The sequence below is a fragment of the Drosophila arizonae genome, chromosome 3 (genome assembly GCF_054131065.1).
Source record: "Drosophila arizonae isolate 15081-1271.41 chromosome 3, UAZ_ARI_1.0, whole genome shotgun sequence".
Taxonomy (NCBI): Eukaryota; Metazoa; Arthropoda; class Insecta; order Diptera; family Drosophilidae; genus Drosophila; species Drosophila arizonae.
The window spans coordinates 23,197,656-23,225,162 of record NC_142923.1 but is presented as its reverse complement, the minus strand read 5'-3'; the positions used below and the strand labels follow the sequence as shown (position 1 = coordinate 23,225,162).

General features: G+C 35.7%; 5 protein-coding genes across 7 annotated transcripts in view; 3 read left to right on the top strand and 2 right to left on the bottom strand.

Annotated features, from left to right (window-relative positions):
• Nucleotides 1–27,507, bottom strand: part of LOC149269917 (uncharacterized) — a 155,283-nt gene that overhangs the window by 104,197 nt on the left and 23,579 nt on the right. The window lies entirely within an intron of this gene.
• Ddr (discoidin domain-containing receptor 2) overlaps nucleotides 1–27,507 on the top strand; it is a 177,832-nt gene that overhangs the window by 130,214 nt on the left and 20,111 nt on the right. The gene's annotated exons all lie outside the window — the stretch shown is intronic.
• LOC108611125 (uncharacterized) lies at nucleotides 2,001–2,316 on the bottom strand. Its single transcript, XM_018003602.2, has one exon. It carries the CDS (start codon nucleotides 2,314–2,316, stop codon nucleotides 2,056–2,058), a length of 261 nt encoding a protein of 86 aa, XP_017859091.1. The 3' UTR covers nucleotides 2,001–2,055.
• LOC108611124 (uncharacterized) lies at nucleotides 2,516–3,851 on the top strand. Its single transcript, XM_018003600.2, has 2 exons — nucleotides 2,516–2,757; nucleotides 3,594–3,851. The coding sequence occupies exons 1-2, from the start codon at nucleotides 2,516–2,518 to the stop codon at nucleotides 3,643–3,645; spliced, it is 294 nt and encodes a 97-aa protein (XP_017859089.1). The 3' UTR covers nucleotides 3,646–3,851.
• On the top strand, nucleotides 4,888–8,908 carry LOC108609420 (Gustatory receptor-like 43a). Its single transcript, XM_089465374.1, has 2 exons — nucleotides 4,888–7,153; nucleotides 7,210–8,908. The coding sequence occupies exons 1-2, from the start codon at nucleotides 6,074–6,076 to the stop codon at nucleotides 7,390–7,392; spliced, it is 1,263 nt and encodes a 420-aa protein (XP_089321500.1). The 5' UTR covers nucleotides 4,888–6,073; the 3' UTR covers nucleotides 7,393–8,908.

The window sequence follows — 27,507 nt, the reverse complement described above, 5'->3', positions numbered from 1 at the left end:
ATACGGCATCAACGTCTTCTATCACTATTGGTATTTACTGTTCTTACTCTGTTTGCAATGCGCTTTTAATTTGACCGCGTCTGGCGGCAACGATGGCGCTGCCGACGACGACTTTGGCGTCCTTTTCCTTTGCCAGCGCAGCGGCGCAGAAACTTAATTTTCCCACTGTAGCTGCTGTTGTGGTTGTTGCTCTTGTTGCTGCTGCTCTTGTTGTTGTTGTTGTTGACTTGCGTTTTTGCATTGCAGTGCAAAGTTTGCGAGTCGCTAAAACTTTAGCCATTTCTTGTTTTTTTTTTCGTTCCTTTTTTTTTTTTTTGGTTGCAACAATTTCCAGAACGAGGCTATTTGTTGCTTCGCTGGGCCAGACGACGGCAACATCAACGAAAATGTCGCCAAAAACCAATCATTTCCTTTATTCTCAGACCATCGCCTGCCGACGACGACGACGACTCTTTCTTTACTATCTCTCAGCGGATGTCTTACTAAGAGGGCAACATTTTAATATACTTGTGGATGGCAGCCATTGGCTCACTGCCATTTACAGCGTCCTCCCATGCTCGCTCTCTCACTCTCTGTGTGTCACGCAATTTTCTTACTAAAATAAATTTTATTTCGCTTGGTTTTTGGTTTCGCCTCGGCGTCGTTTTTCATTTCATCGAGCGGACGGGAGCGCGCGCGCGCGCCCTGTTTATGAACTGCTCTGCCCTTAAATTGTCTTTATGCCATGGGCCAACTGCATGCCACTTAGACGTTGTCTTTTGACCCAGCCTGCTCGCTGTTTAGCTTTCCTTCATTTTCTTTTCTACTTTATTATGTGGTCCTGTTTCACGATTTTCCCTTTTTCTGTTTTTTTTTTTTTTTTGCTAATATTTTGCGTTTTTGGCAAAATGACATCCTTTGGGTAAGCTAGCAGTGCCCCGAAATTTTTACTTAAATTTAGTTCTGTGTATTTTCGTGACTCCTTTGGCCCGCTGACTGCATACTTTACCGTACTTTCCTCAGGGAAATTAAAATGTGCTCAGAGAATAATTTGAGTACATTTGGTGGCTATTGCACTTCCTTTTTTATGCCTTTTAGCAGAGGTACACAATGGGGTATTACAAGCGGTTCTACAATGGATTTTCTATGCCCGCAAGAATTTATGTTTTGTTAAATAATCACAAGCAATATAATAAAATGTATCCTTACATTTTGCGATATGAACCAAAAAAAAGGGAATAATATGTAAGCTAATAATATAAATTAAACCACAAATATATAATAAAATAAATATGTTTACAATTATACAATTATAGTTATAAATGTAAAATAAATGTAAATAAATATTCAGAGAAATAATTACCTATAACCAAAAGCGCTATAACAATAATTATTATATTATATTATATATATTATAGTAAAAATAATAATAGAAATGATCGTTAGACGTAAACATACTTTATCTAAAAATATTAGAGCTGATATTAATAACAGATTTAAATAATTAACGGCTTTTATCAATTTCATTCTTTAAAATTCAACAGAAATTCAATCAAAGTTTTGCCAATCACTTATTCATACAAAGATAACGCTTTACTCTTCAATCTGTTCTTAACAAGTATGTATATTATACTTTTCCCCCATTCATATGAGAGAGGACAGAAAACTTTAATAAAATCTTCTTTATGAGAGCATCCGCTGACTGAAATTAAACACAGATTTTACGATATTTTTTTGGTATTCTCGCTTTCTGCAATGTGGCTTCCACCCGTTGTCTCTATTTGTGCATGTCAAATAACATTTCATTGACTTTTGCAATTTTTCGAGCGTTATGTTTTACAAGGGCACATATTGGGGCAAGCGTGGCAAAGGAAAATATGAAACGATTCGCGTTGAATTTGTCAGTCACATACGAAAGCCAATGAAGTGAATTGTGAATTCTACAAATTTGACTGAACTTGTGGAAAAAAACGAATACAAAACATTTGCAAATTAATATTAAAATGTATGCTTTAAAAATATACTTGAATTATTTGAAATTCTCTGATTTTATTTATACACTTAATTCAAACTAATTTACTTAATCTTCTGCTTGTCATTTGTCTCCCTGATATCCATACCCGGTTTGACTTTCTGTTTCTCTTCTGGTTCCACGGGATTTGCGTACTTATACCATATAACAGATACGCAACCCAGAATAACACCAAGCATTACGCCAATACCACATATACAAGCATAAAACGCCATACGATAGCCAGCATTCAACAAATGTTCCAAGAAATCTATTATCGGCTGCACCACATAATAGCAAATCACTTCAATCGGATTTAGTAACATTTTGATACAATTTCTCTTTTTGTCGTGTTTATTACTAAATAGATTAATTCTGTAAAACTCAAAGACTGTGTGACTAGTAATTCTTATCTAGACACATATATAAATTACTTTTTCGTTTCCAGTCACGAATAATCAGAGCAAACATTTCCTGAACTGAATAACTATTGAAAAATTTCAGTTATCAAATTATTCGTCTATCATGGAGTTCCAGGAATATTTGCACAAGCAATTGGCCATATTCAATTACCATTTGCACTCGGACTACGGATTGTTAATCAAGACAGCGACTTGCATTGCATTTGGCGCCGTCTGTGGCTGGATTATGGGCCTCATCACATTGTTGCTATACAAAATAGCCAAATGGCAGGAGATTTTCCCAACCACTGTCTACAATTATCAAGATGATGATATCGACTTGGAATTGGATACAGATAGAATTGGGTATAACATTCCGTTGCATGATTCTGAAAGTCATAGGCCAATCTATAGAGGTCTATAATCACTTAGCACTGGTAAAGGCAACATCGCTGACAGAACCGCTTGTCATTGATCTCTTAAGTGTGTGTATGTGTGTGTGTGTGCATTTTTGTATGTGTCTGTATTCATTGCAATTTAAAAGAACTTCAGCAACAAATTAAAATGCACTTGCCTAACTCAACTGCCTCTTAGACTGTCTCAAGTGTGCGGCAAATTTCAAGTTGAAAACAGTAGCTGAAAAATTTGCCGCAAAGTCATTAGCAGAATTCTCATATACTGGTTCGATGCTGCAACGTTTAAATTCAATTACTCATACGCTCATACGCATATATGTAACGGTAACCATTCCACAGCCGCCACATGAAAAAGATGCTCCTCCACTCGGGGCATGTGTGTTTGCTTTGAATATGGCCACAGGCTCAAAATATTTAATAAACCATATATCTTTTCTTTTCGCCTGCACAACATTTGCTGTGCTTTGCTGTGCTGTGCAAAATTCTTCTTGCTTTTGTTGGTCCGTGTGCTGCTCCGCCTCCTTCTGCTGTTGATTTTTCACAAATAGCCGGAAGCTACTTTTTCCACAAATTCCATATTATATATTGGCTGTCTTTTACGGTGACTGTTCTGTGTGGGTATTGAAGGTCATGACTGGATTTGAAATTAGCCTTAAAGGTTTTTCAAGTTGTGTTTATATATAAATATATACATACAGATGTACATTTTTGTTTTTGTCAGTGATTGGCTGCTGCCAAAGGTTATGTTTTATGAATTGCAAATTTTCACTCACATTTCTTTTGCAGAAACTCAAAAACGAAAATATCAAGAAGAAATCAACATGTTCCAGAGATATAGAAATAAATTCACGAGCTCATAAGTTGCTTAAAACATGCAAATGCGAATGAATATATATGTATATGCTCAGGAATATGTCCCTATCTATTTTCAAATGGAAAATCATTACAAATATAAATGTTTACTTCTTGAGTAGATTGAAGAAAAAAATATGGAGAGGTTTGCAGACTACAAAAATTTAATAAAATCTCTTATTAAAATAGCAATGGAGCTCTGCTTTTATAAATAACCCTTTTTTATACAGTACAGCTAACATCCACTAGAGTTCACTTTTCATGCAGAACTCTATCCGCAGCTATTAGCCTACTTTTACCAATTTGGCAACGTCGCATGTTCCATTGTTATTTAAAGACCATTGTCTATGCAAGCACTTGAGAAATGCTTACAACATTTCAGAAACAGACTTAGAGAGACAGCGCGACGAGAGCTGCGACTACGACAACCCCAATTTTTGGGGAAAGCGAGTTATAATTGCAAAAATGTAACAATGAATTGGGCGGAGAGAGCGGTGCGGTGCGAGTTGGGTCACCGCCATACTGCGGTTAGCATGAAAGAGAATCAGAAAGTGAATAAAAGGCGGGGTTGCGTTCGTATTTAATCACCCAGCCAAAACGCCCCCACTCACTACAAGAGCGCGCAATTCATTCAGTGGATGCTGCCGCTGAATGCAGAGCTTAAGTCTTAGGGCGTCATCGCTACCCCTTCTTTCAAGGGTGTTGCCTGCCTTCCAAATGCGCTTAGGGTGTCATAGCCTGTGATTTTGTCGTTGCCGTCGTTCTACACAGGACAGAAAACAGCTGTCGACACGACAACAAATTCCAAATGCAACTCCCGAAAAAAAAAACATACTTTCCCTATGCCTTCATAGAGACTAAAACAAATCCAGCCCTGTGCATGTAAATACGACGTAATTGATACATAAATAACAGGAGACACTTTACACCTGACGGGCATTGTTCGACTATGAAATACCCTTCGTCACCCTTAGGCATAAATATCAAAAATAAAGATGGCTTATTTTGTATAATTTTATTTTTTTAATTTCTTATTTGTTTTTAATAGTATACTGCACATAATTTTAAAAGTTACTCAGGACTCTTTATATGTGCAGCAAATATCTTGAAAATACTTTAATTATTGACATAATTAATTCTCTTTTGAAGTCTTTTAATTATTATTTAATAATTCATTTTTAAAAATTAAAGTGTAAAAAATATATTTCTACTTAAATCCAAAGGACTAAATATCTAATATTTTAAAATATTTCTTAATATTTAACATTAGAAATAAAATTTGAAAAATAAATAAATAATAGTATAATATTCAAATGTGTTCTTGAATACGCCTCTTCAAAATTGCATTACAGGGTAGTAGGATATCAAACCAGACAGTCGAAACTCCCCAAGCCCTTTGCCATCATAATGCGAGCAGGTTGTAGATTCATTAAGGATTTTCATTTCATTGAAACATGAGTACTTTTCATATATGTATGCGGTGTCGTAAAAATAAATATATGTATATATATTTATATTTTTATATGTATATGTATTTTTATATTTTTGCTGTGCCAGGCATAATGAAGCTTAGATGGCATGGGATTGCACTGGATGTTGTTGTTACCCAGGCAACGGCTCAGTATGCTTTCCTCTTTCGTTTTCTTCCATTTTTTTTCCTCTTATTTACAGCAACAAGAATTGCATTTTCCGGCGCTCTCATTTCCATTGGGGAAATGGCACTGCCAAAGTATTTTACACGACTGGGATGCTCGTCTGCCTCTCTCATTTCTTTGGTGCATTGAACCTACTTGCATTCATATTTACGTCTGTACATGCGGTTCACTTGCTGTGCGACTTTACTTTTGGCAAAAATATTATAGGTTCAAACTCTAATTCTGCGCGTGTTTGTGTGTGCGTGATTCGAGGCATTTTTGCTTTGTAAAGCATGGTAAACTTTGATGGAAGGCAGAGTAAATCGCCCAAAGAAAAGCAACCTGGATTAAAGACGACTGCCCTTATAAAATAAAGCATTGTAAAATATTGAAATGGAATTAAATAATATTATATTTTATATTTTTGAATCAAGCAGTTTTGCAGCATAAAATCTTCAATTGAATTGAATATTGCATATTTTTAGCTCATATAATACTTTATATATATAAATAAATATATATATAAATATTATATTTAGTGTTTCGCTAAGTTCAATCATTGAATTGAATATCTTCTGGTATATTATATCCACTCATTATTGATTTTTCCTTCTTTTGTGTATACACTTTCTCACATACGAGAATAATTGTGTGCCAATTGCCTAGGTCATTTCGATTAATTCGCTTGTTAATGGCCAACACATAAATAAACAAAACTCGCCCAAAACGTTGCGCATACACATCACAAGTCGCCTTTCATTCGTTCATTGACCATTGACCATGTGGAATACGGAGGACATTAATTTGCTGAGTGGCGGATTTGCTCAGTCAATCTACCGTCGATTCTTTCAGTGTACTGCCTGGCTGCTCTATGGCATTGCGCGTGTTTGTCATTTCCTCAAGCTGCGCTACAATGCAGAGCATATGCGCATGGAGGAGATTCAGTATCATCATATGATCTCGAAAATAGTCGTGACGGTTAAATTTGTATTCGTATTATTGGATCTGCAGAGTTATTTAGTACTCATCCTAGTCTTATGGCTACATATTTTTCGAGTCGAGAACAGCGGCGGACAGAACTATATGATTGGTTTGCTCGTCCAGGGTCTTATCATATCGGACCTACGCCGCATATTTATTTTTTTGCATTCATTCGATGATCGAAAGTTGATCAAGCATATAATCAATGAAATCTTCTATATCACACAAACTATAAAACGCAAGTTCGGCATGATATATCACTTCGAAATGTGTCTATTGTGCGTATACTCTTCCAAACTGTATTTGGTGTACATAATGCTAGATTCCATGTGGTATCATATGACATTTATTTGGATTAACTTCCTATATTGGCTGCTCCTCGAGTACTGTATTCTTGGCTATTTCATCTATCAGTTGATTCTACTCAACTGGTATCGTAATTTTAGCTATTTCTTGCAACGATTTCTCGAGTACAACCGCTATCAGAGTTGCATATCTGCTCACTACCATGGGCGGCTGTTGTGGCTCTTCAAACTGCACTTACGCATCATTAATCTGCATAAGTGCATCCAGGAGAGGGTCGCCTGGTTGCCTGCAGCGATCTACTTGACAATATTCACGAGTATTTTCAATATGACTTTGTTGCTGGAGTGCATTATCTATTCCGACGATGAAATCGAAGACAAAATGTATATCATTGCTGATGGTAGCCTCGGGCCGGCTTTGATACCAATTCTCAACGTGCTCGTCGTTGGCATCTGCACAGATCGCATACGCAGCGAGGAGTCGGCATTGCAGCAACAAATTATACTCGCTAATATTTTGTGTGTCCGCAAGGCCGATCCAAACGATTTTCGCCTAAAGGTTCTGAATAATGAGGTGAGTTACGAAATACGCTTGATGTCAGCATATAATATATTTCCACATGATTACAGCACACTGCTCTGATTGTTCATCAGAAATTGGAGCCATTGCATAATGTGATTATTTTGCATACAATCGGCGATCGGGAATTTGCCTTTGATTACTTCCTGACAGTGATCGTAACTGCTCTCTCCTTTATACAGTACACAGTGTCCACAAATCGTGTTTACAAAGTGTGCGTAACACACAAGTAATGCAAAAAAATAAAATTAAAACATTCATATTTATAAACACAAATATTTTATAACAAAGTTTTTGAAATATCCCAGACGTGCATTAATTCTACATGAATTCTACATTTTTCTTCATATTCCTTCCACTAGCTAAACGCTTAGCAAAAGTCCATGAACAACTTGCTGAGCCCCAAAACTTTTTATAAATTTACACTCAATAACAGCAACCGCTCAATAACATTCAACAGTCACGTGCCGATTCGATATTCAATGTCTTCACAGAATGAAAAATACTAACAACATTTTTGATACATTTTGCTGGTATATTGAAATTTATTTTTATGCAACCAACCCCGAGAGCGAACGTGTGTTGCTCTCAACCTACACACAGCCTACACCCACGCCAGACGATAAAATAATAATCGATTTGACTCTGGTTGGAGTTTTTTACTTTTCCACTCACTCGCTTACTCACTCTTTCGCTCTTTTGGTTTCAAAAAAAAAAAAAAAAAAAAAGCCCACAACTCATCCGAGCCGCCCCCCAAAAGCAGCGACAAGAAGCAAAAAAAAAAAAAAAAGAAAAAAAAGTGGAGCTCTGGCACTTCCTGCTGGGAATCGATTTTTGTACATTTCCCAAACTGCGATGCTACCGAAATTTATGCGAATTTGAATTTGATATGGTTAAACTGTTTGCCTAGGCAGCGTCAGCCATGCAAATGGTTTGATAAGAGAGCAGCAGCGAGGTGTGCATGGGGCCATGGGGGCGTATTGTCGGCTGTCATTGTGCCTAGCTTTGTCGCTTTTTAGTGTAAAATTAATTTGCTATAATTCATCAATGGGCCCAGCCAAAGGATTATTTTGCATAAAAAATTGTGGCACTTGTCGATTTTTGCATAGTCTGCTTTTGGTAACAAGTAGCAGCAGGAGCGGCAGTAGCAGCAGGAGCGGCAGCAGCATCTGTTAGGCAAGCGGTTGGGCTCTGATAATAGCGAAGAGGGAATGGAAGGTGGTCCATTTGGTGTGTGTAACTGACGCACTTTGTGTAATTTATGGCTGCACATTTATTTTATTGAGTTTAATGTGGGCGCAGTTGCTGCCAGCGCCTTTGAAAGGTGAAAGGTTGGGCTGCGTTGCGTTGCGTTGCGTTGGATTGAGTTCGGCTGGTTTGGTGCGCTGTGCAGGCGGCTTGAAGGATGGCAACTGCTGGTCCATTGGCGCTTTGTTATGCCTGACTGAGCGCACTGGCAAAATGTATTACGTTTGAGCAGGGGATGAATGGTATTTGAAGATGCCACAAACACAGTTCATGAAATGAATCAGCGTTTCGCAGTCATTCGATTATTAAATTCCAATAAATTTAGCAGTTGAAAAATTTTGAGAAATTACTTTTCCAATATTATGACTAATTAGTCAATAAACTAATTGAACTAAAAACGTATTGAATAGTCAACAGTGAATTATAGCTATAATTATTTATTTTAAAAATATTTTAAAAGTATTCTTTTGACTTGTTTCAAGTCTGACACGACATTTTATAATCAGAAATGATTTAAAATAGTTGTAATGAAACTATATTGAATATAAATTTAAATAAATTATCAATACTTTATTCAACTATAATCATAACATATATAACATGATAATATTTATTTTTTGTAAGAAAGTCCCTATTTTAACAAATGTTTACATATTTAATCAATTATTTTTAAGCTTGTTGACTAATGAATTTTTGACTAAATCCCTCTACAAAATTCATTAAAAACCTAACTGCCGAATTTATTTCAATACATATTATATGAACTATGTATATATAAACTAACTCAAGGCGACTAGATGAAAAATATTTACCAAATCATTTCCAACATAATCAAAGCCCCATTCCAGTTGCTATAAATCTTGTAGATCTCTGGCAACTAGAAATATACTAAGACTTGGCATTAAATTTTATAATACCAATTAAATGAAATATGTTTTTGTAAGCCGATTTCCAGGACAAATAAGCAAACAAATTAAATCGTTAGCCCCACAAAACTTTTGAGAACAGAACCCAAACATAACGATGCTGCCTCTGATGTTGCCCAAGAACTAATTAAGCATTCAGAAACGTTTTAGCATAAAGTTTAAATTGTCTGTGGACATGAGCGCCCGATGATGCTCGACGCTAGCTACGAAAATCCAATAATAAAGCCAAAGCTACTGTCGACGACGACAACGACAACGGCGCTTGATAGTCATAAATTATAGCAAATTATTAAGCAAGAGTCAAAAAAGTTTTGCACCGCACGCGCCAAAACAACAGTCGGGAGTACATTGCGTATACGTAATGCCGGGCTATGTCGCCTTTTGCTCTGGTGTATGATTTATTTTTATTATTATTGGCGGTGAATTTTAAATCAAAAAGTGCACAAGTGCTGTTGCCCCCAACAACAACAACAAAATGGGGCGAGAGCGATATCCTCATCTCCCCAAACCCAAAATGAATGGAAAAGTAGCAAGGGCAGCAGCAGCAGCAGCAAAAAAGTATGCTACAGTTGTTTGAGTTGCCGTCGGTCGCAGCTGCTTTTGTCATTATTAATAACTGTTAATTATTCACCATTATAACTATGCTTGAGAGCACGTTTCGTGTTTGTACTCCACCAAGCCCACCATCTACTATTATCCCGCATTCTCTCTCTCTCTCTTTCTCTCTATATACTTTGTCGCTCAAGTAAATTCTCTTTTCATTTTGTTTGGCATCATATTTTATGTGCTTCTTAGTTAACGCCTGTTCGTCTCGCCTCATTTTCTTCTCACTCTCACTCTCTGGCTCTCTCTCTCTCTCTCACTCTCTATCTATCTCTATTGGCCATATTTACATATTATTAAAAAGTTTTTCAAGCTCAGACGACAACGACGAAGGCGACGGCGACGGCAGCCATGAAACTTTTCTATTTTGCCTTGGTTAAAGTTATTGAAAATTCATGAATAATTGACATTTATTGCAGTTGGCACAACTGATGGTCGATAATGGACGACCGAGCGCCCACTCTAAACTGGGCGTGCTTTCTGAGATTTTCTCTGTGCGTGCGTGTGTGTGCGAATGAATGTCTCTGTGTCTGTCTGTGTCTCTGTTCATTTATAGACATAAATATTAAAGTAGCTTACGTACTTAATTGTAAATTATGTATTCAATTAGTTATGCCAGGCTGCCCGCACCAACAATACTGGCAAACGCTGTGTAGACGATGCGTGTGCTCTACTGTAGATAACTAGTTTAGGAATATTCAATCAAATTTTCTATTTACTCTGCATATGCAAGGCCTGAAATTGTCAAATATTCATATTGAATTAAATTAATTCATTGAACTGTTGCTTGAATTTTCTGCTGCTTTAAACATGCCATAGCTAATTATACGTTCTTTATTTCATATAAATTTTTGTAATTTTAGATATATTTATAAAAAAAAAATAATAGATATAGATATATATTTTATTTTTTAAATATTTATACATATTTGTATATATTTTAAAATTTTTTATTTCTATGTCTTTTGCTTCCATTGGGCATTCCAATGAAAAGATGAAATAAGTCAAGATATTTAGCTTTGTAAAAAATCAATTTGAAAACTTCGGTTTGACGAGCAGCCAGAGGTTAGAGTTCTGCTTTTGTAGTTGATACCATTGCAATTTTTGATTAAAAGTGGCCCGCAGCACGTTTACATCATGAAAATCTGCCAAGCATTATGAAAATGTGAGCGAACCATGCGGACCCAACTAACCCACTCACTGGCTGCCTAAATATATTTTGCCATAAAATAACACCAGAGGGCGCTGTCAGTAACATAAGCTCAGCATTTCCGTTTTTGTTTTAGTTACAACTAAACTGCATGTATATATATATGTATATATATATGTATATATTATGTATGTATGTGCATGTATGCACTTGGGTTTCTCTCGTATGCATACGGTAGCATATATTTCAAAACATTTATGTGGGAGTATGTAAACCGCATATGCTGATGGTTTTGAGAGACGGCGCTACGCATTTTCAGGCATTTGCATTCAAATGCATTTAATTAAATCAACTAGAACCAACAGGAAAATGCAGTAGCAGCGGCAACAGCAGCAGCACCGAACTCACCTCAGCCTTGCGCAGCAAATGACCTTCCCTTGCATAGATACGCACACCCCAGGCGCTCAATATGAGCCTCATAACATTTAAACTAAAATTTATTTTGTGCAAATTTTGCCAGGTTCGTTAGTTTTAATTGTGTTTAGTTTTCATTTTGCAGTTGTCAGTTGAGTCACAGTGGCACAGCACAAAAATTATTGCAGTGAAATCTGAACTGAAACCTGACGAATTAAACAATGAGGAAAATGACACAGATATTGTTAGCAGTACTAAATTCTTCAATAATCAAACGACAATATTGAGTTATAATATATTTTATTGCATTAAATATTAGGATTATTTTGGATAATTATATTACATATTAATTTATAAAAATTTCAAAGAAATTCTATTCATTTTATCTTTTTCCAAAATAATTTGCTTTATGTAAAACGAGAAAATATTTATGATTTTTATTTCGTTTTATTAAAAATATTATTATTTCCAGTTTTGATAATTGTATGGAAATTACATATACGCAAATAAATAATTAAATTAGATTTCATTTCCCTAAAAACGTTGGGCATGACTTTGTTTAAGTTTATAAAAACAATTTCACTGCAATTGCAATTAACTAAAAATGTTATGGTTTTCACATTAAATAAACAAAGAACAAATTCCCTTAAAATAATAAATATTATTTAAGAAGAACTCAATCGGACTGTTAAAATTTCTGTAATAGTAAGAAAATCATAATATATATTTATAAATTGATGATATTCCATGTCCACCAAAAATAATCTGTCACGTACCTTTGTTTAGGTTGACAGCAATGTAACCATGCTTACAATTAAGTGAACTGAAAATGTTATATTTTTAGCCGACTGTTGATGCGTTTTCTGCCAATTTGACAGTTTTGGGCTTGTGGTTTTAAAAAACAAGCGAAGCCATTAAATAATACACAAACGAAGCAAAAGCCAGATCGAGAATGCTGCCGACCTGTCTGCCAGGCAGCCTGCCTATTAGCCTGACTGCCTGGCTGGCAGGTTGGCAGGCCCGAGGCCAATCCCACTGTCAATTAGCGATTGGCTGTAACAGCGTACCCCCATCAAGCTGTCAAAAAGTTAAATGTGAAAAACTCATTCGTATCATTTATATTATTATCGCTAATTGAAGACAAGGCCGTAGGTAATACCCAATGGCTTCAGCTCACAGACTCTCCTCCGACAGCTCCCAATTGAAATCAAATCGGGAGGGCCTGTAATGAACCAATGATAACGGAGCCTAGAAAAAAGGTTTTAGACGGCATCCAACATTGTATTCATGTTTGTTAACACTCGAATGCATTTCGTCGTTTCTGTTTCAGTTGCCTTACGAAAAACTTCACAGTGGCTTCTAACCCAAATGGGATAAAGTTTTGAATTTCTTTCATTATTTTCGTTTTTTTTATATTATGTTGTTTTCAAAAGAAAATTCTGCACGACTACACTGATTTATTTAGGTCGAGAACAGAGCAGACACAACTAACTTATTTAAATCAGCTGCAAAATAATCTAAAGGGGTTAACTTGAAAAGTTGTCAGAAATAAGTGAATTAAGTGTATTTTTTGTTTGAGTCAATTTTTAGTGATACTTTTTTTCAAAAGATTTTTCAATTGACTTAAAAAACATTTCATTTAAATATTGTGGGCATTTCCAAAATGAGTTCCCGAACTCCCAAAGCACTCCTCGTTTTTTGTTACATCATAATTATCAGCATATATGCGCCAACATTTTAGGGGCTTATTTAATTAATTGAAATGCCGTCTTTTGCCAGACTTCGCCTACGACTAAACTCTCAATCACTTTGCTCATCCATTTGCCCCTGCCGGCGCGAGCGTCCATTAGTGGAAAACAGCGAGGCATAATTGTGCCAACATTTAGCATCATTATTTTTGCGCATTATCTTTGATCTTAATAGTTCGCTTTGACAACGTTTTTACTTCTTTGGGTTGGGGCTAGCCCGCAAAGCATTTAATGTGATTAATTAATTTAAAGTCCCAAGGGACCAGTTACAAAGACATCATCTGCTCTCCAAATGTTTACTAAAAAAAAAAAAAAAAGGAAAGAGGAGGAGACGAAAAAGATTCCCAATTCCTCTAATTGCCTTCAATCAAACAAGAATGTTTAGTAAGAAGAGCGTTGACAGTGACACTTAAAAAATGAACAACAACAACACACAATAATAAAAAACAAAAGAAACTAACGATATTTTAATGTTGCCCCTACCGCAAGGTGCTTTTGAAAAATGAATGTGAAATTAAGGGCCTACTACCCTTTGATAAGTGCCATCCAGGTGAGCACTCGCTCGTCATTTTCACATTTTTGATGGACAGGACGATGCCGCACAGGTACAGTACAGCCCGGACAACAAAAGGCTCTTCTGTACGGGACCATTTATCAACACTCTACGGCGCCATTTTAACTTAATAAACAATAATCAGGCTGTAATTATATGATGGTAATGGCATAATGAGAGCCCAGACAATACGTCAACGTCCTTGTTTGGCTTGATAATTGAAAATGTTTGTAATTTTCGCCTGGCTTTCCTTTCCTTCTTGCTGTTATCTTGTGCTTTCCCCCAAACTTTGCACTTTTATCTGTTGCAAAACTTTTGTTGGCCTTTTTTCTCCATTTGCCTTCACTTATTTTTTTTTCTTCCTTTTTGTTTTGTTGCTTTTATTATTGTTGTTGGTTACTGCTGCCACAAAAGTTTTGCGACAGTTTAGGGATTAGCGGTCCCGAAGTAGGCAACGCCAAAAAAAAAAAAAACAAAAAAAAAAAAAAAAAAACAAAAAAAAGAAACAGAAAAATGAAAGAAAAGTTTCAGGTCATGTACAAATTTAAGTGCTAAAAAATTTGCTGGATTATGTGGTAGTTGATGAAGTTGTTGCGCGGGGAATTAAATGTCAAATGTTTGATCTGAGCTCGACGCATTGTTGCTCCAGTAATTCACTAATAGATTTCTCTGCCAAATATTGGATTTTGATGATGATCTACTCCTCCCTAATCTCGCCAACTTCCACACGTGGGCCAGGCAAACAAAACTTTTGATTATTACTGGCAGCCCACGCGCATAAAACTTAAGACAAACACAGCTGACGTTTTTTGTGAGAGAGAGAGAGAGAGAGAGAAATAAAGATAGTCAGTGTGGGTTGGCTTGGAGGCTCTGCGGCCTATCAAGATAAATATTAGGTACATTTTACGCCCGCTTATTATTTTTAGCCGAGGCAAAGTTGAACTTTTAGCGCGAGCGAATACCGAAACTAACTAAGGAAGCAAGTAGCAACAAAATTCTGCAGAAATTGGGGAAAAGGTAACACACAAAGTAATCTCTATCGTTATTATATTGTATTCGAATGATGACATACTCTTCAAAGACTGAAGAGTTGGTAAAGAAAAATATGAATTATTGACTTATTCTTTATTATTTATTATCATTCCACGTTTGATCTACATTGTTTAGTGTTTAATTTGTAATGGAATTCGGGTGGTCTATATATGTATAGAGGCCGACGCGTGCTATATATTCTGCTACTACACTGCTTGCCATAGATTCAGAGATAACGGGCGGGATCTCCTGGTCCCTTAGCTCATTCGGGAGTGTGGGGGGGTTCTTTGTTATCTCTCAAATCTCCCAAACACAAATTTTAAATTGTTAAGATCCCTAAAGATGGTCCACAGGACCGAAGTGAAGGGGAAGGGGGGAAGACGAACACAGAGGTTGTACCTATACCAGAAAAAAAATATGAAGAGGCGAGGCCTTAGGTGACGATTGGCACCCGCTTCTCCACCCAACCCTACCATGGTTTTTAATTTAAAAATTTGTAAAAAAACCCCCATTAAAAAAAATTCAGACGACTTCCTACCCCATTATATAACCAAACTTACTGGACTTTTAGAATCGCATGATTCCTTCTCAATAACTAACGTAACTTGTAGATATCATTTTTTTGTCCAAATTTATTGTTGAGTACGCAGACTCAAAAAAAACAAAGTTCTTATAACTAATAATCAAAACTTATATATAAAATTTTCATTGCTACAGTTATTTTTCCATTTCAATAAAAATTTTTACTTCTCTTACAACTATACGATTACTATTTTTCTGCTGGTTTTATTTTTCTAAAACATTATTCTTTTATCTTCTTTTCTCTTTGTCTAATACGTATTGATTCATTCTATTTTTGATTTAAAAAAAATTTCTATATATACATTTGTTTATAAAATTTTGTTGTGGTTAAATTTTATTAAAAAAAATTTTTAATTGTTTATTTATTTATATATATGTATTTTTATTTTTTTTTATTATTATTATTATTTTTTTTTTATTATTAATTTTTTTCTAGCATTATTAATTTTATTGATTATAGTACTACTTATTATTTATTTATTTAATTTAATTTTATTTAAATTTTTTTTTCAGTGTAATTAAAATTTTTTTTTCTTTTCATTCATGTTTATATTTGCTGCATCAAAAAAAAACAAATCAATTCACAGAAATAGTATAATAATATATAAAAAATAGAAAAACATAAGAAATCCAAATCTTTATTCATTGTTGTATTAATTTTAATTTTTTTTTTTTTTTTTTTTTTTTTTTTTTTATTCAAATTTTTCCATATTTTTCTTTTTATTTAAATAAATTTAAACTTTTTCTTTATTCATTTTTTTTTTTTTTTTTTTGCAAATTATTGGGGACAAGGGCACATTGGGGTTAATCACTTACAGTTTTTTTTTTATTACTCCCGCGACGAAAGGCCTTTCTGCGTGGTCAGCTGTTAAGTGTAGAAATGGGGTATATTGGCGGGAGGGAGGAACAACATGATCTTTAACTTTTTTATCTTTTTTTTTTTTTTTTTTTTTTTTTTTTTTTGGTTTAACACATAATTGATTTTTTTTCTAGCTTTATTTTTGTTAGTTATTTTTTTTTGAATTTTTTTTTTCTTACTTCAAGTTTTTATTATAGGGTATTAATTGTGTGTGGATTCATTTTTTTCTTTTGATGCTGTACTTTGCTTTATGTTTCTTAGTTATTCATTTTCACTTATTTATTCAAATACATATATTTATTGGTATATATTTATTTATTGATATATATATATATTTATTGCTTTCGTTTTGTGTGCTAATTGTATATATAGTAATTATAGATTTTATGATTGAGCTTGTAAACCACTAGTTTTTCTGATTTCTTTACATCTCTCTCGACAAAAAAAAATTTTACTTAGCACTTGCCGTCGGCAATTTAAATGTCTTGCACAAATTCTTTTCTTTCGCAGTTTTTTTTTTCTTTCACATGCAAATACGACTTTATTTCCAAATTTCTATTTCATTAGTTATTTTTTTTCACGTGTTCAGAAATGCATATGGTTTTTTTTTTTTGTTCACGCACTAAAGTTTCTTTATTTTGTTGGTTTTTTTTCGTTTTTTTTTTCCTGATGCAGCCCTTCCTCTCCCCCGTCGCTTCGGCGTTATGCTGCTCTGCCGGCTTTTTGTACCCTAACTTCCGCTTCAAGGTGACCCTTGCTGGCGCGAAGTTAGGGTATCTAATAAAGGAAAAAAAATGGACAAAAGTCCACTGAAAAAATGGAAAATCTTTTTTTAATTACATGATTTTTTTGTTTTCCTGAACACTTTTTTTTTCACGTACCTGATCTCTATATATATGTATATATATAAATAAATGTATATATGTTTTACATATATTTTGAGACGGGCAGCTGCGCGCTGCAAATTCAATGCAATTCAATGCCAAAAAAAATCAAACGCGATCGCTTTCACTTTTTTAATTATTGACTTCGGGAGTTTTTATTTTGTCAAAAATTCTTTTTATTATTTGGTTTAGTTAAATTAATTATTTTTTTTTTTACTTTAAATTTTAAGCACAACCAAACTGACTTGATGATCTCGTGATGCCGGAAAAGAACTATTTGACCCATGTGGCTCTTTTTATAGTCCCCCATTCCAGTCTCCTCTCTTCCTCTTCTTGGAAAGTGAGACGCGAAGATAGGTGCAATTCGCCCGCTGAGTCCCAAAGCTTTGAGAGTTTCTCTCAAAAGCTCGCTCTCGAGGCTCGCTTTTGGGCCGCTCAGCGGTCATTGCAGTGCAGGCGACACATTTGTCGCGAATGATATGCACTGCAATTATTTAGGTACAATAACTCTGCTACGACCATTACATACACGATAATCTGACACGATAGTTGGAAGATTAGCGGGAATCAGATACGAATATCTTTCGCATGATACGTTCCCACTTCTATGCCTTGTAAATTTTCCAAAATATAGAAGCTATTGCCAAGCCTCTTTTTAATTCGGCATTTAACAAATTGCGGTGCTAACTTCGCATTAAAATTTTGTGAAAATTTACTGAGACTAAAGTTTCTTCTGAAAACCTCCTGACCCTCCTTAAAGGACACTGGTTTGGACCTTAGATTGTACTGTGCGGCATTGCGCTCATATGCAGTACGAATGTTCTTTTGCAGATCTTTTCGCAACAAAGCGAGTTTGTCAGTTCTTTGAACAGACAGATGCGGTTCTTCTAAAAGCGACAAATTTTTCAAGAGACGATAATCGGCTCCATGAGTAATCATTTCTAATCCGAAGAGAGCTTTGTAAGGCGAACAACCTAATGATTGATGAAGTGACGACCTTAATGCGCATGAAATAGCTGTTATGTTTTTATCCCATTCTGTCTGATCTTCTTTTGGATATGCTCTAACTGCAGATAGAATTGAGCGGTTGACACGTTCAGCCGCATTACTCTGTGGTGAGTATAGAGCGGTATACACATGTCTCACTCCCAATTCTGTCAGAAATGCATTGAAGTCATTAGCACGAAATTGTTTACCATTATCACTCACTAAGACTTCTGGAACTCCATAACAGTGAAATATATTCTTCAGCAAAAATTCCTGAATGACAGATGAAGTAAACTTCTTCAAAGGACACAGCCAATGAAATTTGCTAAAATGGTCTAGAACAATCAACAAGCCTATATTACCACTTTTAGTTCTGGGATATGGTCCTAGAATATCAACATAAAGTCTTTGAAATGGTCTGCATGTGGGAGACTGTAAACCCATTGGTGGTCTGAGAATTTGATTTGGAGATTTAGTTTCCTTGCAGGTGTCGCAACTACGTATGTAAGCACGCACATCGTTAGCTAATCCTGGCCAAAACAAATTTCTCCGTAGTTTTTCTATTGTTTTCTGCATCCCACAGTGTGATGAAATCGCACTGTCATGAGCTTGTTTAAGCACATCTGTTCTAAGTCGTTCGGGAACCCATAACTTCCACAAACTCTCATTCTGGTCTTCTACACATTTAGAATGTTCTGTTCGAATGTAAATAAACTGGCTAGATATCTTAATGTCTGGGAATTTGGATTTCTCAAGAGTAAATTTCTTCTTGAGCTCTTGATACTCAGAGTCAAAGAAAGCATCTGAGTCCAAGTCGACAATCGGGCCAATTTCTAACGCTGCAACTTCTTCTTCACACATCCTTGAAAGGACATCCGGAACTATGTGATCTTTGCCTTTTCTATGAGAAATAGTAAATTTATATGGCTGCAAGCGGAAAATCCATCGGGCAAGTCTACCGGATGCATTTTGTTGACGCATCAGCCACATCAAACTTGAGTGGTCTGTAACTACCTCAAATTCCTGCATTTCTAAATAACACCTGAATTTCTCTATAGCTAAAACTACGGCTAAACATTCTCGTTCCGTTACACTATAGTTTCGCTGTGCTCGGCTCAGTTTCTTTGACATAAACGCAATCGGCATTTCGTCATTTTCTGCGGATAATTGAACTAGCACGGCTCCAATTCCATAATTACTGGCATCGCAGTGCAGAAAGAACTTTTTCTCAAAATCGGGATTCTGTAAAACTGGCGCTGTAGTAAGAATCAGCTTTAATCTGTCCATAGCCTCTTGTGCTTCTACGGGCCATAAAAACTTCTTTTTCTTTGAGAGTGTGTCAGTTATAGGGCATGTGAGTTCGGCGTAATTTTTTATAAATCTTCGATACCACCCACAAATACCTAGGAATCCTCGAACCTGTTTAAGGTTCTTTGGTGATGGCCAATTTTTAATACAATCAATCTTCGAAGGATCTGTGCAGATACCACCACTGCCTATGATATGTCCTAAATAATTTACGCTTTTAACGCAAAACTGACTTTTCTCAATATTCAATGTTAAATTTGCTTTGCGAAATTGTTCGGCAAGGCGTACTAGCACTGCTAAATGGGCTGAAAAACTCTCTGAAACTACACATACATCATCTAAATAACCGAATACACAATAGCGTAGATCTGGGGGTATTAATTCATCCATAAGACGACACATGGTTGCTGGAGCGTTACACAAGCCAAAAGGCATTACCTTGAATTGGTAGAGAGGTCGGCCAGGTATGGTAAATGCAGTTAATGGCCTTGCCTCTTTGGTCAATTCAATCTGCCAGAAAGCATCTTTTAGATCAAGCTTGGTGATATAATTTGCTTTTGGCATACGCGAAAATATACCTTCTATCGCTGGTAAAGGATAAGCATCCTTTTTGGTTGCTTCATTTAGCTTACGCGCATCTAAGCATAGCCGAATTTTATTCGGTTTCACTACCAATCGCATGGGAGAACTCCAGGCGCTAATCGATGGTTCTATAACATCAAGGGCTAACATTCGGTCGATTTCTTTATACAATAGCGTTTCAACTGCCGGACTGACTGGATAAAAACGCTGTTTAACTGGTCGTGCATCACCAATATCAATATGATGTTGAATCAAATGCGTACGGCCTAGTTTTTCTTGACAATTAGGGAAAAGAGATTTTACGACTTCTAATTGTCGCAATTCTAAATCAGTTAATGGGAATGAATTATCTACTAAATCTGTGCTAGCTGTGGAATTTTTATCAAACTCCTCCGAAGTTGACTGCATAGCGCTAATTACGTGAGGAGCTAGAGAGAATTCTTTCCAAAAATCTATACCCAAAATTAATCTTTGCTTAATTGATGGAATAATATATAATCGAAGAGTCTTCGTAGTTCCTTTGTAATTAATTGGGGCGTTCAGTACACCAACCACGCTATGAGCTTTCCCATCTGCCGTCTGCACTTGGGATGTAAGTGACTTAAACTCCGAATAGTTAGAGAAGTTTTCTAAAGCTAGCGAGGCTCCAATACAGCTAACATTAGCGCCTGTGTCTAATAGACCCAGCTCAGTAAACTGAAAAAAATTAACGCTGGCATAACAACGCGAATCATTTTTATCATTAATTATTGCTGAAATTAGAAACTTTCTATATTTTCTTAGCTTTTTATAGTAAGCTTTGCAACGCAAAGCACTCCTAGTTTTTAAAGGACTTTTTTCATTAAATATCCTATGTTTTACTTCTAGATAGTTTTTGAGGCGTTCATGATAAGGTAACATGTGCAGGGGCTTGATATTTTTATTTTGAACAGACTTTAAATTGGATTCGGGCGAAGGAGCTTCAGGGATGACAGCGTTGATCGCCTCTTCTGATCTCAATTGGTCTTTACAGGGGGCATCCTGTTGTTGTTGGACGCACCCTTCTGTCGGTTTTCCGACGAGCGTTGGATACAAGTTTTACATTGTGGCTTATACACATTAAGTGCACCACACCCGTAACAAAACACGCGACGCTCCGCTAAACAATTTTCCCACACATGTCCTGGTGTATCGCAGTTCCAGCAGCGTATATTTGACTGTTGGACAGCAGCGATTTCAGTTTCTATGCCCTCAATCTGCCCGTTGTCGTCATCGAGCTCAGCAACTGAATAAATTGGTCGCCTCTGAAAGGGCTGCTTGAGACGAGAACTACTTTCCCTTTGGCTACTAGTTTCAGCAACTAAATTTTCGTGCATCTGGACCAATTTTCGAAGCTGACCTACGGAATGCACCGGCTGATATAACAGCTGGTGACGCGCTTCGGGAAGAAGATTGTTTTTAAGGATTTCAATCAGTTCTTCTTCGTCGATTCGAACTGAAGATTTGTCGATAAGCGACACAATCCCCTCATAAAAATTTGTGAAAGATTCACCTACTTTTTGTTTTCGAGAGCGTATTAGCTCTTTACTTGCAAATTCGGATCGATAATCCGTGTACTGCTGACGTAGCGCAAAACAAAAATCTGCCCAAATGATACGTTCCACCTTCTTATGGTATCTCCAGTACCAGTTTCTTGCCCTTCCGGCGAAAAGTATATGCATATGCTTGCACAAAGCCTCCAGATCCCCATCTAACGTGTCCTCAGCTAATACTTTTACCCTGTACATAAATTCGTCTACACCTAAGCCCTCCTCAGTACCATCAAACTGAATGTTCCATTTTTGTATAATTTGGGCGACTTTACTCGGATGGACTGATGTCTGACTTGACGATGACATTTGGACAGACGGACGCGGTAAAGCATTAGGCGGAGACCGATTGCTTAAATTCAAAGAAGACATTAATCGAGTTACGGTTTGCTCGATCATATTTTGAATTGTAGAATAATCAACTGGGGCGTGATCTTCGCGCCGATTGGTACCTGTACGATAAGGACGACCTCGTCTTCTAGTGTTCATTCCACGTGAAGGAGGATGTTCATTCTGGTTGGTGCCAATACTATTGTCTAACTCAACTAACGGCTCTTCACTCACCTCCAACGCACGCTGATCTGCTGTGACTCTCTGGTTATCTACTTCTTTTAATGCTTTGGCCAAGTTTCGAGTCACTGCCCGAGAACTTGGACCTGGGACTGACGGATCTGCTTGCTTCGATTGAGGCGAACAATTTCCGATAACTACCTTCAAATCTTGTATATTTATCACCGCTGCACAATTAGGACAAGTGTTGCGATCATTCAACCACTCTTCCAGGCAACGCCTATGATAAATATGTTTACAATTCGTGATATAGCAAGACTGTGTATTTGTCAAAATCTGACCACAGATGTCGCAATTCTTCGTAGCATCATCCGAAGATGCGGAATTACGTTGCGGACTACGAGCAAGAGGCATAGTGGCTTCAATTATTATCTTAAAACGGTTCTACAAACAGAAATCCTAAATTTTTTGTAACAAAAGAAAGTTTGATAATACAAAGCTAATAATGAATTGTTTTGGTTAATATAAATGGGGAGGAAGTCAATTCCATATTTTTTTAAGTTCTGGTATGAGCACATAGGGAATACAGACTGGGCTATTGCATCTAACATCCGATGTCAAATTGGCGAAGCAATATTCATCAATAAAGTAATGTACTAATTACAACATTAATGTACTACATCTACCAACTTTTATTATCGGGAATGAAAACCCGATTATAAATTTATTGTCATATTATCTTCAAAATTATAGGGTATCCATCATCGGCAGGGTATCCAATCTTAGCTAAATACACAAGCTCCAGAAGCGGACCTATATTCTTGAAGTCACATGTACTTCAATAAAGATATAAAAGGTTATCGAAAACAAACGAGCTATTGTGAAAACTGATCTTAATTCCGATTGTTTTGTTTGTGTTTAAAGGAGTGGGCTTGTAAAGAAAATGCGTTGTCGGCAATGCATCCGCTCTCAGACAAATGCTAGAGTTCCAATACAACTACATTTAATTTACCACTCTATAAACGAACTATCTAACTAACTATCGTTAGCGTATCGGATATTCACAAATATAAAATGCGGCTACTAACTTCATTTAAAAGTAAACTCGAGTCTAGTATGCCTCATTTTGGAGTCGGTACACTGAAAGCATATAATCTTTAAAGACTACTACGCTCACTACCTCATAAGATCGCATAATATCGCTAAAGATCAACGCTCCTCAGTGCCCCACGTTGGGCGCCATAAAATTTGTAATGGAATTCGGGTGGTCTATATATGTATAGAGGCCGACGCGTGCTATATATTCTGCTACTACACTGCTTGCCATAGATTCAGAGATAACGGGCGGGATCTCCTGGTCCCTTAGCTCATTCGGGAGTGTGGGGGGGTTCTTTGTTATCTCTCAAATCTCCCAAACACAAATTTTAAATTGTTAAGATCCCTAAAGATGGTCCACAGGACCGAAGTGAAGGGGAAGGGGGGAAGACGAACACAGAGGTTGTACCTATACCAGAAAAAAAATATGAAGAGGCGAGGCCTTAGGTGACGATTGGCACCCGCTTCTCCACCCAACCCTACCATGGTTTTTAATTTAAAAATTTGTAAAAAAACCCCCATTAAAAAAAATTCAGACGACTTCCTACCCCATTATATAACCAAACTTACTGGACTTTTAGAATCGCATGATTCCTTCTCAATAACTAACGTAACTTGTAGATATCATTTTTTTGTCCAAATTTATTGTTGAGTACGCAGACTCAAAAAAAACAAAGTTCTTATAACTAATAATCAAAACTTATATATAAAATTTTCATTGCTACAGTTATTTTTCCATTTCAATAAAAATTTTTACTTCTCTTACAACTATACGATTACTATTTTTCTGCTGGTTTTATTTTTCTAAAACATTATTCTTTTATCTTCTTTTCTCTTTGTCTAATACGTATTGATTCATTCTATTTTTGATTTAAAAAAAATTTCTATATATACATTTGTTTATAAAATTTTGTTGTGGTTAAATTTTATTAAAAAAAATTTTTAATTGTTTATTTATTTATATATATGTATTTTTATTTTTTTTTATTATTATTATTATTTTTTTTTTATTATTAATTTTTTTCTAGCATTATTAATTTTATTGATTATAGTACTACTTATTATTTATTTATTTAATTTAATTTTATTTAAATTTTTTTTTCAGTGTAATTAAAATTTTTTTTTCTTTTCATTCATGTTTATATTTGCTGCATCAAAAAAAAACAAATCAATTCACAGAAATAGTATAATAATATATAAAAAATAGAAAAACATAAGAAATCCAAATCTTTATTCATTGTTGTATTAATTTTAATTTTTTTTTTTTTTTTTTTTTTTTTTTTTTATTCAAATTTTTCCATATTTTTCTTTTTATTTAAATAAATTTAAACTTTTTCTTTATTCATTTTTTTTTTTTTTTTTTTGCAAATTATTGGGGACAAGGGCACATTGGGGTTAATCACTTACAGTTTTTTTTTTATTACTCCCGCGACGAAAGGCCTTTCTGCGTGGTCAGCTGTTAAGTGTAGAAATGGGGTATATTGGCGGGAGGGAGGAACAACATGATCTTTAACTTTTTTATCTTTTTTTTTTTTTTTTTTTTTTTTTTTTTTTGGTTTAACACATAATTGATTTTTTTTCTAGCTTTATTTTTGTTAGTTATTTTTTTTTGAATTTTTTTTTTCTTACTTCAAGTTTTTATTATAGGGTATTAATTGTGTGTGGATTCATTTTTTTCTTTTGATGCTGTACTTTGCTTTATGTTTCTTAGTTATTCATTTTCACTTATTTATTCAAATACATATATTTATTGGTATATATTTATTTATTGATATATATATATATTTATTGCTTTCGTTTTGTGTGCTAATTGTATATATAGTAATTATAGATTTTATGATTGAGCTTGTAAACCACTAGTTTTTCTGATTTCTTTACATCTCTCTCGACAAAAAAAATTTTACTTAGCACTTGCCGTCGGCAATTTAAATGTCTTGCACAAATTCTTTTCTTTCGCAGTTTTTTTTTTCTTTCACATGCAAATACGACTTTATTTCCAAATTTCTATTTCATTAGTTATTTTTTTTCACGTGTTCAGAAATGCATATGGTTTTTTTTTTTTGTTCACGCACTAAAGTTTCTTTATTTTGTTGGTTTTTTTTCGTTTTTTTTTTCCTGATGCAGCCCTTCCTCTCCCCCGTCGCTTCGGCGTTATGCTGCTCTGCCGGCTTTTTGTACCCTAACTTCCGCTTCAAGGTGACCCTTGCTGGCGCGAAGTTAGGGTATCTAATAAAGGAAAAAAAATGGACAAAAGTCCACTGAAAAAAATGGAAAATCTTTTTTTAATTACATGATTTTTTTGTTTTCCTGAACACTTTTTTTTTCACGTACCTGATCTCTATATATATGTATATATATAAATAAATGTATATATGTTTTACATATATTTTGAGACGGGCAGCTGCGCGCTGCAAATTCAATGCAATTCAATGCCAAAAAAAATCAAACGCGATCGCTTTCACTTTTTTAATTATTGACTTCGGGAGTTTTTATTTTGTCAAAAATTCTTTTTATTATTTGGTTTAGTTAAATTAATTATTTTTTTTTTTACTTTAAATTTTAAGCACAACCAAACTGACTTGATGATCTCGTGATGCCGGAAAAGAACTATTTGACCCATGTGGCTCTTTTTATAGTCCCCCATTCCAGTCTCCTCTCTTCCTCTTCTTGGAAAGTGAGACGCGAAGATAGGTGCAATTCGCCCGCTGAGTCCCAAAGCTTTGAGAGTTTCTCTCAAAAGCTCGCTCTCGAGGCTCGCTTTTGGGCCGCTCAGCGGTCATTGCAGTGCAGGCGACACATTTGTCGCGAATGATATGCACTGCAATTATTTAGGTACAATAACTCTGCTACGACCATTACAAATTTAATTTAATTTAGTTTGTAGTAAATTTTCTAGGGGTTTGCTATATCTTTGTCTTTTTTTTTTTCACTAAATAATGATGTTTATGCATATGCCATATGTCAAGTATGTAAATAAATATCTTAGCAGAAAAGGCCTATGTATTAGCCTAAACTCTTAAATTAATGTAAAATACCATTCACATTCACAATCTAAGCTTTAGTCATTCAACATTTCTAACACAAAGTTGTATCATATAAAACTTAAGTAAAATCACAGTTTTGCCCACAAATTTCTATTCAAGTTATAATAACCGAGCAGGGAACTAGATACTGGGTATTTGGCTGGAAATTGAAGTCCCAGCGCAGCTGATGTAAAAATAATTTTCGGTACACGCCAGACATAAGCCCGAAGCTGTTGCTTTGCCAACGACTTCGTAGTTTACTTCAAGTGCGGCGGGGCCAATGAAGATATTATAGAGATATTATTATTTTGCGGCCACGAGGTGGGATGGTGGGGCTATGGAACTTTTCACTAAGATGCTCGCTTGTACTTGTTTGCGCTTGGGCTGGCCGCTTGCGCAATTTAACTAAAAGCTCAATCAATCATCTCACATAGACACGGCGCCTCCATGGCAATGCTTAATTTCTGCTTTAGTTCCCTCGACCTCTTTCTCGCTCTCTCCCTCACTATCTGTCTTTCGCACAGCTGACGCTGCCTTTGTCAATGTTGTCATAGAGTTTCGCTTGGACCAAGGACCGCTGCGCCTGAAGAAGTTTTAAGCCGCTTTTCAAGGCGCTTTTTGAAGTTTATCTGCTCGGTTGGCAAGTTTGGCCAGCCAACAAAAAAGGCCCCGTGGCGTTACCTGGCCAAAATACGCGCACGCGTGTGTGTATATGGGTTTGTGTTTGTTTGTATGTGTTTGTCTTGCATGCATTTTAGGCAACCGCTAGCAAACATATTTGTTTAGCTGCAAAAGGGTTGATTATTAGGCACCAATGCTTCTCGGAACTGAAAATTGTTGCGGCTAATGCGCCCAAAGGCGGCTTAGCGATTAAGTCTGCAACGTGATGAGGCCTTAAAGTAATTGCTTGAAAATGAGCCCAGCTTTTGATGTACACGTTGTGCAATTAAAATGGGGAAAGGCCTTTAAGTAGGCTATATGAAGAAGAGAACTGTACAAGTATAAACGACTGACCATTCCCTATAAAGGTGTCAATATTATAAATCTACTAACAAATCAATGATATTATGTTAATTTATAAATAGAAACTTAAAACACAAATTCTCCAAGTAGCTTAATTACATCCACCTCTAATACACGCATCCACACTTGTCTGAGCATGTTGCATACCTTATGCCCGAGCAAATATGCCCAACTAAACCAGAACGCGGCTAGAGTTGATAGCACAAAAACTATCCTTCATAAACTTACAGCTCGAGGCTGATGCTGAGTCGCA